Source organism: Ananas comosus, linkage group 1 (genome assembly GCF_001540865.1).
Source record: "Ananas comosus cultivar F153 linkage group 1, ASM154086v1, whole genome shotgun sequence".
Taxonomy (NCBI): Eukaryota; Viridiplantae; Streptophyta; class Magnoliopsida; order Poales; family Bromeliaceae; genus Ananas; species Ananas comosus.
The window spans coordinates 23,265,301-23,277,680 of record NC_033621.1 but is presented as its reverse complement, the minus strand read 5'-3'; the positions used below and the strand labels follow the sequence as shown (position 1 = coordinate 23,277,680).

The window sequence follows — 12,380 nt, the reverse complement described above, 5'->3', positions numbered from 1 at the left end:
TTCAAGATTAGACATTTTGAATCATAAAGTTTTGAATTTGCTTTACTTTTTTTTTTTAATTAGATTTAAGTAACGAGTCAAAATGTTTGTTCATCGTGGTATTTTATTTAAAATAAACTAAAATAAATAAAATTTTATTAAGAATTACACTTCTATACTTTTAAATGTAAGGAGTCATTGGTGCGTTTTTAAATTAAATAATGTACGATTAGAATAATAGTGATATCCTATCCGACCTGTTAGTAACAATAATTCGTCGGGCCCAGCATTTTGCCCTGAATAGTATTTAGCTCACGTATTTTTGGCTGGTATTCGGCTGATATCAATTATAACGATCCGACCCGCCGGCAATAATAACTTGTTGGTCTCAAACCACCAACACAAAATATTTAAACCTGATTATTATTACTAGCGTGTAGGTCTCATATATTTTAATCAGAATCAGTTTTTCATCCGATGTGGGACTATAGAGGTGTTACATAAGATTAAGTGGGTGGTTGATTGAATAGTATGATCTAACAGATGAAAATGATTAAAGAAATAGATCTAATGACGATAAATTATAAGCACTAAGTATTTTGTGTTTTTACAAATGCTATATAGCCCGGCTCTTTCATTAATACTATGACTAAGTTGTAGAACAATTGCTTACATTAAGAAGGGAAAACTTCAAAAAACTCCCGTGTGGTTTCGTAGTTTCTCACTTTGCCTCTCTGTGGTTTAAAATGTATCAATTTGTCCCCATGTGATTTCTTTTTTCTCTTTTTCTTATCAATTTTATTATTATTTTTTTTTAAACCAGTGATAAGTTAAAATTAAAGGGTACTAAAGTGAATATTTGATAAATCTAGATGGGTATCTGAAATTTTTTGTATATAATTTAAAAAAATATTAACGAAAAAGTTACCGAAAAAATAAAAACGAAACAACATGGGGGCAAATTGATACATTTTAAACCACAGGAGGGCAAAGTGAGAAACTACGAAATCACATGAGGATTTTTTGAAATTTTCCCAATTAAGAATTAAAATGTCATATGTCCAGCTGGATCTAAACCATAGGACTGGCAAATATCTAGGATGAACTTCAAAACCTGAACCGATCACTAAAATTTGTTTGAAAGAAAAGCTCAAAAAATATTATACTGGACTGCATATCTAGTCAAACTAAACTATTTGATCAACATGTATTCTAATGGAATCAATTTTTTCTGTTTAAACCATCAATACAATCAACAATCAACTTTGGTCGTCGAAAATATATATCTGACCGAATCCTGATTACAATTTTTACAAGACAACATTATCTGAACCTAATGTTTCTCAAGCAAAATATCTTATTCAGATCAAAAAAATTCTTGTAACCGAACGAATCAGTCGATCAAGTCACGTTATATTTTGAAACCTCTAATGCTAAATCGGAAACTATGCGTTTGGATTCATCAAACGGAAATAGTAGTTCACAAGAACTATATGAAAGTTGAGCAGCATCATCCTCACATCACAAAGATGCAAACATAGTATGTAGCTAACGGATCTGAGATATGTTGATTTTAATCTTATTTTTTACGCTTCTTTACTATTTTATTTTTGACGGATCGAGCCGAGAGAGCGAATTTTAGCGGACCAATAGTCAAAATGAATCAAAGATAGCAACAGATTCTTCCCCTTCGACTGCACATTCTTAGCGGGTCGGAGCGGATTGGGAACAAATTTATTTTGTCTTATTTTTGATCCTCAACTGCTGGGACATAGAGAGCAGCAGCACTACTCACAAGGGAACCTTCCAACACACTGACAAGACGTGGACCGAGTTTTCTGTTTCATCTCCAGCTCAGTTACTCGATCGAATTTTTTGCCTGAACTCGGTGTATAGTTCATGCATAACATTTTTCAAATTCCATCGTGGGAGATTTTAGAATTTAATTTAATTTATCATATATATTTGTTTCATAAAAAGAATGATATTGCGTGAAATGAATAAAAGGTTTTTTTATTGGCTTTTGAGATGCTGTAAATTATATTTAATAAATCAATTTTTTATTTTGGTTAAAATATAGAGAGTGAAATAGACCAATTCAAATTGAATCAAATTTGCCAGTTTTATTTCTAATTTGATTTTCTACAAAGTGAGTACAGTTAATAATTTTTATATAATCATTGATATATTTGATAAAATTTCTAATTTTTTTGACCAAAAATACTTAATTCTAAAGACAATACCATACATATTTTATCTAAAAATTTTATATATTGAAAACTACTTTTAAATACTATAAATCATATTTAACATATCCATATACTCCTATTAAATAAAATGGAGAAAGGATAAAAACATATAGAAATATATTTTTCTATTTTTCTAGAACCGTAAAATTATATTGTAATCGATTCATCGTGATATGCAAAATATAGTATAACGTATGAAAATAAATATGATATTTTTCGTATTTTTTTATGGTGCGTAGCGCAATCTCCACGCAACCCTATTGAGCGCGGTGCATGATGTGTACGGACACCAATTGCACGCAATACTTCCTTTCCTTTCACCTCAAAATTACGAAAATACCCCCTGCTCGTCACGCTTCCCGAGGAGGTGGGGCCCGCTCTTCTCTCTGTCACGTCCCGCGCCGGGCTTCGCATTTAACAGCAAGCCGCGCGCTCCGTCGTCCGTAACCGAAGGGCCACTGCCACACGCTTCCTCCGAAGCCCACACTCTCGCCCCTCTGCTTCCGCTTTATTTACGCTTCTGCCACTGGCCCCCCTCCTTTTTCTCTTTCCCCCCTGTAATGGGTAATCGTGATGAGCATGCATTTGTGTTTTTGTGTTCTTTTGGGGGTGTTGGTGGAGAAGCGAAATTCCTAACTCCTGATTCCTGAACCTGCATTCTCTCTCTTCCTGGTGAGCTACTTCTCTGTTTATTTTCCTTTTTTTTTGATTTTATTCTTCGCCAATGTGTTAAAAACAATCGATTTTTTCAAAAGCTTAATAAGTCATCAGATACATATATTAAAAAAAAAAAAAAAAAAAGCTTAGATTCTCATGTTTGGACCACCTGCTCTGATACTATTTTCTTTTGCAAGTTCTCATTATTAGTAAAAGTGGTTTTGTGCAAGTTCTTGCAGTTTGTTCTTCAAATGATAGATGCTGAAATACCGGTGGTTTTTCGAACTACTTTATGAACTTCTGAATCTGCAGAATGAATGAAGATGCAAATTATGCACTAAGTTAAAGGCTATAATTTCAGCCATTCAAAATGTATGAGGCTAGGAGACATTCTGTAGACATCCCCATTTCACGAACTCTGGTGGCTCTCATGAGGTCGAGGTCGCTGCGGGACCCCGAGACGAACTCGCTCGACAAATATGCTGCATTGGTTGACACGGCGAAATCCGGAGCCAGTTCTCGCGCCGACAGAATTCCGGAGTCGAATACTTGTAATCGGCGCACTTTCAGCTATAGTCAGAGTGATCTTTTGGAAAGGAGGAGAGAGGTTCTCGGCGACGCGAAGATCACAGGCTTCGCGAAGATCACAGGCTCCGATGCGCGCCCGAAAGGAAACTGCGGATTCCATTCTGCACGGCATTTTGGCAATGGATTTGACTTCCATGATGAATCAAATTATAGACTGGTCGAGCAGGTCAGCTCGTTGATGCTTAACAGGAGCGGAGATGGCAAAATGAGGAAACAATCTGCTATGAGAGAAGATGTTCATCCAAGTCACGCGGAAATTTCTGCATCTGGGGGTGAAGGCTGTGTTGATGACGCAAATACTTTTTCTTCCAATTGTAAGGTGCATGCGGCGTTTTGCTCGTTGTCAAGAGCATCGAGACGCACGGATACGTTACTTCCGCTGGACGAAAGACGAGAACACCCTTTCGGAGAAATTGCTCAGCATTTAGATAATCCGAGGAGCCTGAGTCAAAAATACCGACCTAGATCTTTCGCTCAGCTGGTTGGACAGAATGTTGTAGCTCAGTCCCTGTCGAGCGCCATTTCCAGTAGAAAAGTTGCTCCGCTTTATCTTTTTCATGGTCCTCGCGGCACGGGTAAGACATCAGCCGCGAAAATATTCGCAGCTGCTCTGAATTGCCTATCTTCTGAGGAACGCAGGCCATGTGGGTTCTGCGAGGAGTGCGCACTTATATTGTTTGGAAGGAGTAGGGATGTTAAGGAACTCGATGCTACAAACATGAATCACAGGGCAAGTGTTACAATCTTCATGAGTGCTTCTCTTGATCCCGTTCCGTCGCGCTTCAAGGTTTTCATTATCGAGGAATGCCAGTTTCTGGAGAGGGAAACATGGTTCTCTATTTGTAGCAATCTAGAGAAGTTTCCGCAACATACTGTGTTTGTCATGGTCACCTCTGAAGTGGAGAAATTGCCAAGTAGTTGCGTAACATGGTGCCAAAGGTACAATTTTCTTAAGATTTCAGAAGCTGACATAGTCAGCAGATTGAGGAAGATTTGCAAAGAAGAAGGACTGGCCTTTGAAGAGGATGCATTGGACCTTCTCGCTAACAAGGCCAATGGTTCTCTTCAAGATGCGGAAGTAATGCTTGATCAGCTGAGCTTGCTTGGCCAAAGAATTACAAAATCTATTGCATTTGAGCTTGTAAGCTGTTGCATCTACCTATATCTTCTAATTTGGAAATACTTGCTTCATGAACTGAGAAGGAAAGAAAGGACTGGTGGTCATTCAATATTCCTTTTTTTTTTTGGCGCAGATAGGAGATGTATCAGATGATGAGTTGCTTGATCTGCTTGATTCGGCATTTTCTTCAGATGCTGCTGCTACAGTTAAAAAGGCTAGAGAGCTTATGAGCTCAAAGATTGATCCGGTGCAGCTACTTTCTCAGCTTGCAAATCTTATCATGGATACTGTGGCAAGAAGATTCCAAGATGGAGAGTCTGAAGTTGGAGAATGTTTGGGCAGACATGATTGTATGTACTCCTGGATATTTTAACAACACACTGACTCCTCCCCTCCATCACTGCCTCTTTACTTTGTCTTTCTTTAATTATCATGTTCTTATAACATTAATTACATGCAAGAAATATGGTCAACACAAGTTTGCTGTATAAGTAAAGCAACATATGTAAGCTATTTCTCAACCTTATTTTTATAAATGAATATCATCGAGCTGGGACAGTTCACAGGTAATTATGAAGATATGTCAACTGATTGCCTGATTTATAGGTTGGTCCACTGATCCACTCTTTTGCCTTCATACACATCCTCTAGGTCATTGTTTTTCGTTCCTATAACTTATTTCGAATATTGTTTGGAAACTTAACTAGATCCTAAATCTCTGTTCGGCATACTTTCCTTTCTTAAGTATTCTAACTTTTACTAAAGTGCCTATTTCTCATGGGAACTTTGATTGACAGTCTATTCATCTCCATCTTTTCTTATGCGAATTAATATGCAACTGATCATGCAGTTGGTAAAGTTGGCATGCCCAGACTGACACGTGCATTAGAAATACTTTCTGAGACTGAAAAACAATTGCAAACTACAAAGAACAAGTCTACTTGGCTCACAGCTGCTCTTCTACAATTTAATACTGAAGAATCATTTCCTTTAAGGGATTCATGTGATTCTTGTGCAGGTATGGGATATTTTACTCTTAGTGGTTCAACTTTTCTCAATTTTATTCTGCCAAGAAATATGAACACAGTTTGATAATGTTGCGACTATGTTGTTTATTTTAGAATAAGTAAGCTATTTTGTACAGATGATGGTCTTGTGAGTACTGTATCCGCAGAGGACAACTTTGGAAACTCATGTCATGTGTGTGGCCATGATAATGTGAACGTTTTAGACAAGAAGTGTGAAAATGTAGAAGCACTGGAACAGATATGGAGGAGAGCAATTGAAAAATGGCCATCTAGTTCCACCAAAAGTTTCTTGTTGAAAGATGGAAAACTATCATCCATCTATGCTAATGAAGGTAAATTTATTATCCCCGACCTGTAAAACTTAAAGTTGGTTTACCATATTAATCTTAATTTATAATCTTTTTCTCTTTTCTTTATGTTTCAGTACACATCTAATGTGATACCGGTTTAGTTTTACTACATAAAACCATGGAGTATTCAAGTGCAAGCGTGCTAAAACCTTTCTTACAGTCACTAAATACTATAAACCATATTGGAATTATCAATGTTTTACGGGGCGCTTCCACTTCCACATTGCTAGATATGATAACTTCTTATGTGAACTTTGTCCACTTAAGATTTATTTACCCTGTTAACCATCGATTAATGATTAAATTTCTAAAGAAGCAACACCTTTTGCAATTGCTAGGCCTGACTATTGCAGAAGTAGAATTTTGCTGTCCGGAATATGTAGTCATGGCAGAGAAGTTACGGGAACAAATCGTGGGTTCTCTTCAAGATGTGCTTAGATGCAATGCAGATGTCAGAATCAATCTTGTACCTACATCTGAAAGTAAGACAACCAAATCAAAGAAACAATCCTTCCGTTTGCCAGACTCTTCTGGAAGAAAGCAAGAGAGATCAGATGCGGGCATCAAAGTTGATGCCCTCAAAATATCTAACAAAGAAGAGGAAGTTGCAGGAGTATGTTCGAGGTATCACAAAGAGTGCCCGTCAACTGTTATGCATCAATTTGATGTTAACTCAGTGCCATTTTTCCATGATAAAGAATCAGCCGCTGTCGAGAACGTCGAATTGAACACTCCATGTACTGGTACTGTTTGTAACAAATCAGTACAGGATAACGTACCAGAAGGGCAAAATCAGAGAAGACACCCAGTGAGCCAGTCTAGAGAAGAGGATGAAGAAGTCAGCCTTCAAGAACCTGGAAATCAGCCTAGCTGCTTTCAGAATCTTCTTATGCATCAGAGGAGATTCTTCTCATATACTGCTGCTTGTGCTAAATGTCCAAAGATCCAGCCACATTGCAAAGTTAAATTTTCTTTTCCTAGAAAGCCGTCAATTGGAGCATGTCACTGCATTAAAAAGCCCTGCCATATCTGTTCAAAATCACAGGCACAAGTTGCCTACAGTCATGATGGCGTGAATAGGTATGTTGATGAAATTTTGCGATGATGCACTACTTTCAAATATTTTCTTGATGTCATCCTACATCAAGTTGCCTATTGTTTGGTAAGCTTTTGAGATCCACCTTGTCAGCATAAACCTAAAACTAAATGCATTAGCATCTTTAATAGATGTAAGTAACATCTTTGATTTCTACTTTTAATTTTTATGCGTCTATCATTTTATAGAAGAGATATCACCATGCGACAACATACTGTATCTGCAAGAGGGCCCTTACCATGATAAGATGTATACATGATGCGCTTGGAGGCACAAATTTAAGGGCTAATGTAAAGAATCTACCAATTTAACACACAGTTTTCCACAAACACTCTTCGTAGTGTACAAACAGAAGGTGTTGGAATCTTATCACCCATTCAGCCCAAGTATGCATCTGTTGTGAAGCAGGAGATTGCCAACAATGTCGAACTGCTTCTGTTGAGCAATTATCTTGTTTAGAGAACTGAAGCATCAGTGTCCACCATATCACGGGGCATTATTTAAAATGATCCAAGTATTCATATCTAAATAATGGGCAATTTGTTTGGCATGTTATGTGGATTCAATTTGACATCATTCAGCTTTTTCTTCTGTCCTCCTTTGTAAACATAACATAAACCACATTATCTTTTTGGAAAATCTAATTACTCCTGACCTTGCAGACAAAGCAAGACCCCAAGATTTGGCTCAAAGTTGTGTTGTTGGAGATCCCGAAAGTCTACTGAAAAGGTGTTCTTCGCCGTACAAAATTTGCATTTGCATTTACAAGTCCTAGAAAAGTATGCGGGCAATGCTTGTCATTTTTCCTCCCTATCCTCTATATTTATGTTTCTGAAACCATTTGCTGTACTAATTTATAGTGATCTTCTCTATAAGCATAGGTATATATATCCCAAGCATAAATCCTGGTTTTTTGGTCTTTTCATATATGAATTGCGATGTTGTATTTAAATCTCATAAATCGAAACCATTTACCTGTAACTTAAATCTTACGTTCTAATGTCCTGAACAGATATGGAAGCAAGCAAAGTGAGCAGCACCATTGGAGTTAACTGCACAATCAGAGATGACTGCTCGGTCGGGTGATATTACCATGGGGAACTACTGTGCAGATGTTGCAGGACCATAGTCTTAGTCTCTGTAGAAATCTAAATATAATTGTGCAATATATTGAAGATCTCTTGATAATAGATGCAATAGAATGATTTGTCATGGTATAATGTTCTCTTCATCATGGACCATTTACTTGGTCCAAAACCATAGTTGACACTGATGATAAACTTATATAGATCACAAAATATAATGATAAATTTGTACAGGCCATATTAATCTATCAACTGAAATGAAATTTGTAAGCTCATCAGCATTGTATAATGTTATGTTCCTTTTCAGATTCCTGAGGAAACATAGAATGTATGTATTGAAAAGCACATACCTACAGAGCCACACAATAAAGATTTGACCTTCAAAAATCCTTAAGAAACAGTTAGTATATAAATATTAAATGAGAGCTGAAACACTTCAAATACATCAGATCACAACTCCTGGGAGAGAAAGCTAGAAAAACATGTAATTATCACCAAGCAAAGGTGCTAAATATATATGCATAAAACAATGAAAGTGCGGTGTTATTGCTGTGACCAAGAGAAAGTAAGAAAACGCAGGTAGTTTAGCAAGTTTTCACATCCATAACATAAGACCGCAAATGTCAAACTACAAAATGAAACATCATCAAAAATAAAAAGCGTCATTAAGGATGATTAAACATCCAGACACAGAAAACTGAAAGCACTCTCAGACTTATTATAATCATCTCCTAAAGCATCAAAAGAACTCTCTGCGAAAGCACAGACATTCCCATGAATTCTGCGCGAGATCAATAAGTGTAGCCCTTCACATGGAGGCTCTCTGAGACACCCTCACCGCCAGCTGCATCTCCCTTGTACACCCCGAGCGTCGCCTCCGAGTTGGCCTTGCACCTCGTGAGGAAGGCCGCTCTCGCCTTCTCCACATTCTCCACCTTACCAGCCCACGCCTTGAGCGTGCTCTGCTGCAGGGCACGGCCGAACGAGAAGGACAGCGACCACGGCTTCTTGCCCTTCAGCTTATTCATCGCGTTCAGGTTCAGAGTTGCCTGCTCCTCACTCTGCCCTCCGGAGAGGAACACAATGGCAGGGACAGCTGCCGGGACCGTTCGCTGGAGGGCCCGTACAGTGTACTCGGCTATCACCTCGGGGGCAACTTTGGGTGACTCGGATCCTGGAGTCACCATGTTGGGCTTCAGAAGAGAACCTTCCAGAAGGACATGCTGCTCATTCAGGGCCTTGTAGCAAGCAGCCAGGACACGCTCTGTCACGTCTGCACATCGCTTAATGTCGTGGGGCCCATCGACAAGGATCTCGGGCTCGACGATTGGGACCAGGCCGTTCTCCTGGCAGATGATTGCGTACCGAGCCAAACCCTGGGCGTTGAGATCAATTGACAACTGGGATGGCTCATTAGGGCCGATCTTGAGGACAGCACGCCACTTAGCAAAGCGGGCACCAGCCTCGTAGTACTTCTGGCAGCGCTTGCCAAGGTCATCGTGGCCCTGTGTGGTGGTCTCACCATTGGTGCCGGCAATGTCAATGGTTCCCTTGTCGACCTTGATGCCCGGGAGGACACCGCCCTCCTTGAGGACTTCAACGAAGGGCTTGCCATCCTTCGTCTTCTGGTAGAGGGTCTCCTCGAAGAGGATCACTCCGCTGAGGTACTGGAGGGCGCCAGGGGTGCAGAAGAGGAGCTCACGGAGGGCGCGGCGGTTCTCCTCCACGTTCTCCACGTTGATGCTTGACAGCCTCTTGCCAATTGTGCCGGTCGACTCATCAGCTGCGAGAATCCCCTTGCCTGGGGTGCCGATGTAAGCGGCGTTCTTGATGAGCTCATCTGGAGAGATAGATCAGACTCAGAACAAAATAATTATAACCAGAAAGTTACAACCTAATAGAGCAAGAAGTTGAAAACACATATATTGAAAATACAACTTATTTCTAGGAAGAGACCAAAATATGTTGCTGCAAACCAAAATCATCACATGATAAACAAGATCTGTTAAAGCAGTACCAAAAATAACTGTCTAACAGAAAATTTATACTGCAAGGGCAATATTTTTCAATTATAAGGTATCGGGTACAACGGTTCCGAGTCTGCGAGAAAAGACACTTATAAATATGTGAGCTAGCTAAGCCAGAGACACTGATCCCTATTTCAGCAACTAAATTATGCAGCATAAGCAAAAGTGGATACTTCTTGATTGCCTGATACTCCTAAAACTACACGACAAAAGATATCATGCCCAAAACATCTGCAGCACGATGAAAAATACGGTGAAACATATGGAATCAAAAATTCTAATCTCACAACATATTATCGCATGCTAATGACTTTGTGTACAACAGCAAAATCTTGACCTTGTGTGGTGTATGTGCAACAGCAAAATCTATACAACCTTCAGAAGCAACAAAGCCTTTCTGCTTCCGCCTCGAAAGATCATTCACCCATAGCATTAGAGATATTCTCAACTTAACAATCAAAGTTATTCATCTTGACCTACAGATTAAAGGTATTGCCTCAAAAATTTTCAACCAACTCAGAAAAAAAAACACACCTTTCTTCAACCATCAAACTTGCCAAAGTTTCTAGTAACATTAAAACCTCTAGATAATTTCTAACGATTTGGATCATCAATTAAAAGGCCCTGATGATGCAGATTTGCAGTGGAAGCACAACTACTCTCCGTGCTTCGGAATGCGTGCATGCAAAACTGACACACTCTAAGAACTCAAACTAGAATCCATACAAAGACTATCAGAGAGGATTAAAGGGCATAATAGAATTTATATAATTGCATAACATGTAGAAAAATATGCATAAATAAAGATGTTACATCATCCCAACAGGAAACTACTAGTCTATAAGAAGTATATTCATGTATCATTTAGGTGACAATCTCATCTATAATCTAACGCAATTTGAATAACAAAAGCAAAAGGATAATATAAAAAGCACTTAGTCGAGATGAAAAAAAAAATCACAAATAAGTAGGGTAAAAAAGAGAGAGCAATAAGATCCCAGATCTGCTCTTTCAAGAGCCTCAAACAATAATTCTGTGTGTGAGCCCAACCAATCTACTGTTGTAAGGCCTCAAATCAATTTAAAACATTGGAAAAATTATCAAATTATCATCATCGAATCGCCCAACCCCGATCTACAAGTTAAAGAAGAAACAAATAGGTTGTTTCCTTCAACCCGATCATTAAATCGACCGTGATTCATGGAACAAAGCCACATATCCATGAAAAAAAACCCTAAAAAATGAGGGGAAAATAGGGGAAACATACTATTTAAATAGATCGCTCCAAAATCAACCCCGATTTAAAAAAAAACAACAACAACAACAACGCCAAAAGAGTAAAGAAGACACCTTTAAGCAAAAACTCATCAAAAAACAGAAATCGCAGGCAAAAATCCCCCCAAAAAAGATCAATAAAAGAAAATAAAATAGATCAACCACTCAAAAAGGGTAAAGCAGTCGCCTTTAGTCATAAACTCATCAAAAACCGAAGATTGGAGGCCAAAAATCACAAAAAGTTGATCAAAAAAAAGGGGAAAAAACGCTAGATCTACTCATCCGAGCCCCGATTTCACAAAAAAATCAAAGGATCTGTGGATTATACCGCTGTATTTTCCGCAGTAGGCCGACATCGTTGCTTCGAGGTCTCCGAAGAGGGAGAAAATTAGAGAGAGAAAAAGCGAGATAGGAGATAAGGAGAGAGAAAGGAGGCGCACGGAGAAGGGATTGGTGAGGGAGGCCACTTTTTATACGGCAAAAGTGTTTGGAGACCCTCAACAATAGGATATTCTTAAAACAACCCCTAAGTAATCTTTTTTTTTATTTACACCCCTAACTTTTATGTTTTTAGAATTAGGTAATCTTTGTCAAATAAATTGTTAAATTTTTCAAATTTTGTAGTTTAAATCACATTATTATAACAAGTAAAACTTCGATTACTTAATTTGAAGTAGGGGTGTCAACGAGCAGAACACGAGCGAACTAGGATTGGCTCATATTCAACTCGTTTATGAAACGAGCCAAATACGAGCTGGCTTATGAATAAAAATTTAAAATAATTAGAAAGAATATATATATAATATAAATTTATAAGATCTTATCCGTAATATTTTGGCCTAATAATTAAAAATTTTACATATAAATCAATTATTTTACAATTGAATTGAATTTTATATTTAGGTTGAGCTAAAATTTAAATAATA

At 38.2% G+C, this 12,380-nt stretch overlaps 2 protein-coding genes across 5 annotated transcripts; one reads left to right on the top strand and one right to left on the bottom strand.

Moving 5' to 3' along the window:
* LOC109710697 (protein STICHEL-like 2) lies at positions 2,709-8,385 on the top strand. 4 transcript variants are annotated; one of them, XM_020233446.1, is made up of 8 exons: positions 2,709-2,900; positions 3,247-4,614; positions 4,727-4,943; positions 5,444-5,611; positions 5,738-5,953; positions 6,310-7,051; positions 7,730-7,846; positions 8,080-8,385. In XM_020233446.1, exons 2-8 carry the CDS (start codon positions 3,256-3,258, stop codon positions 8,117-8,119), a joined length of 2,859 nt encoding a protein of 952 aa, XP_020089035.1. In that variant the 5' UTR covers positions 2,709-2,900; positions 3,247-3,255; the 3' UTR covers positions 8,120-8,385. The 4 variants fall into 4 exon arrangements, with proteins under 4 accessions (XP_020089035.1, XP_020089041.1, XP_020089024.1 ...); XM_020233452.1 differs by having other exon boundaries at positions 3,198-4,614; positions 7,730-7,796; XM_020233435.1 differs by having other exon boundaries at positions 3,198-4,614.
* On the bottom strand, positions 8,669-11,940 carry LOC109710750 (fructose-bisphosphate aldolase 1, cytoplasmic). The gene is made up of 2 exons (XM_020233496.1): positions 11,783-11,940; positions 8,669-9,992 (listed from the first exon to the last, which is right to left on the bottom strand). Exons 1-2 carry the CDS (start codon positions 11,808-11,810, stop codon positions 8,944-8,946), a joined length of 1,077 nt encoding a protein of 358 aa, XP_020089085.1. The 5' UTR covers positions 11,811-11,940; the 3' UTR covers positions 8,669-8,943.

Coding starts and splice junctions, on each gene's coding strand:
- LOC109710697 (XM_020233446.1), top strand. CDS start 3,256: ATGTATGAGGCTAGGAGACATTCTGTAGACATCCCCATTTCACGAACT. Junction 5,954..6,309: donor ATCCATCTATGCTAATGAAG/GTAAATTTATTA, acceptor TGCAATTGCTAG/GCCTGACTATTGCAGAAGTA. Junction 7,847..8,079: donor CATTTACAAGTCCTAGAAAA/GTATGCGGGCAA, acceptor TGTCCTGAACAG/ATATGGAAGCAAGCAAAGTG.
- LOC109710750 (XM_020233496.1), bottom strand. CDS start 11,810: ATGTCGGCCTACTGCGGAAAATACAGCG. Junction 9,993..11,782: donor CTACTGCGGAAAATACAGCG/GTATAATCCACA, acceptor CTATCTCTCCAG/ATGAGCTCATCAAGAACGCC.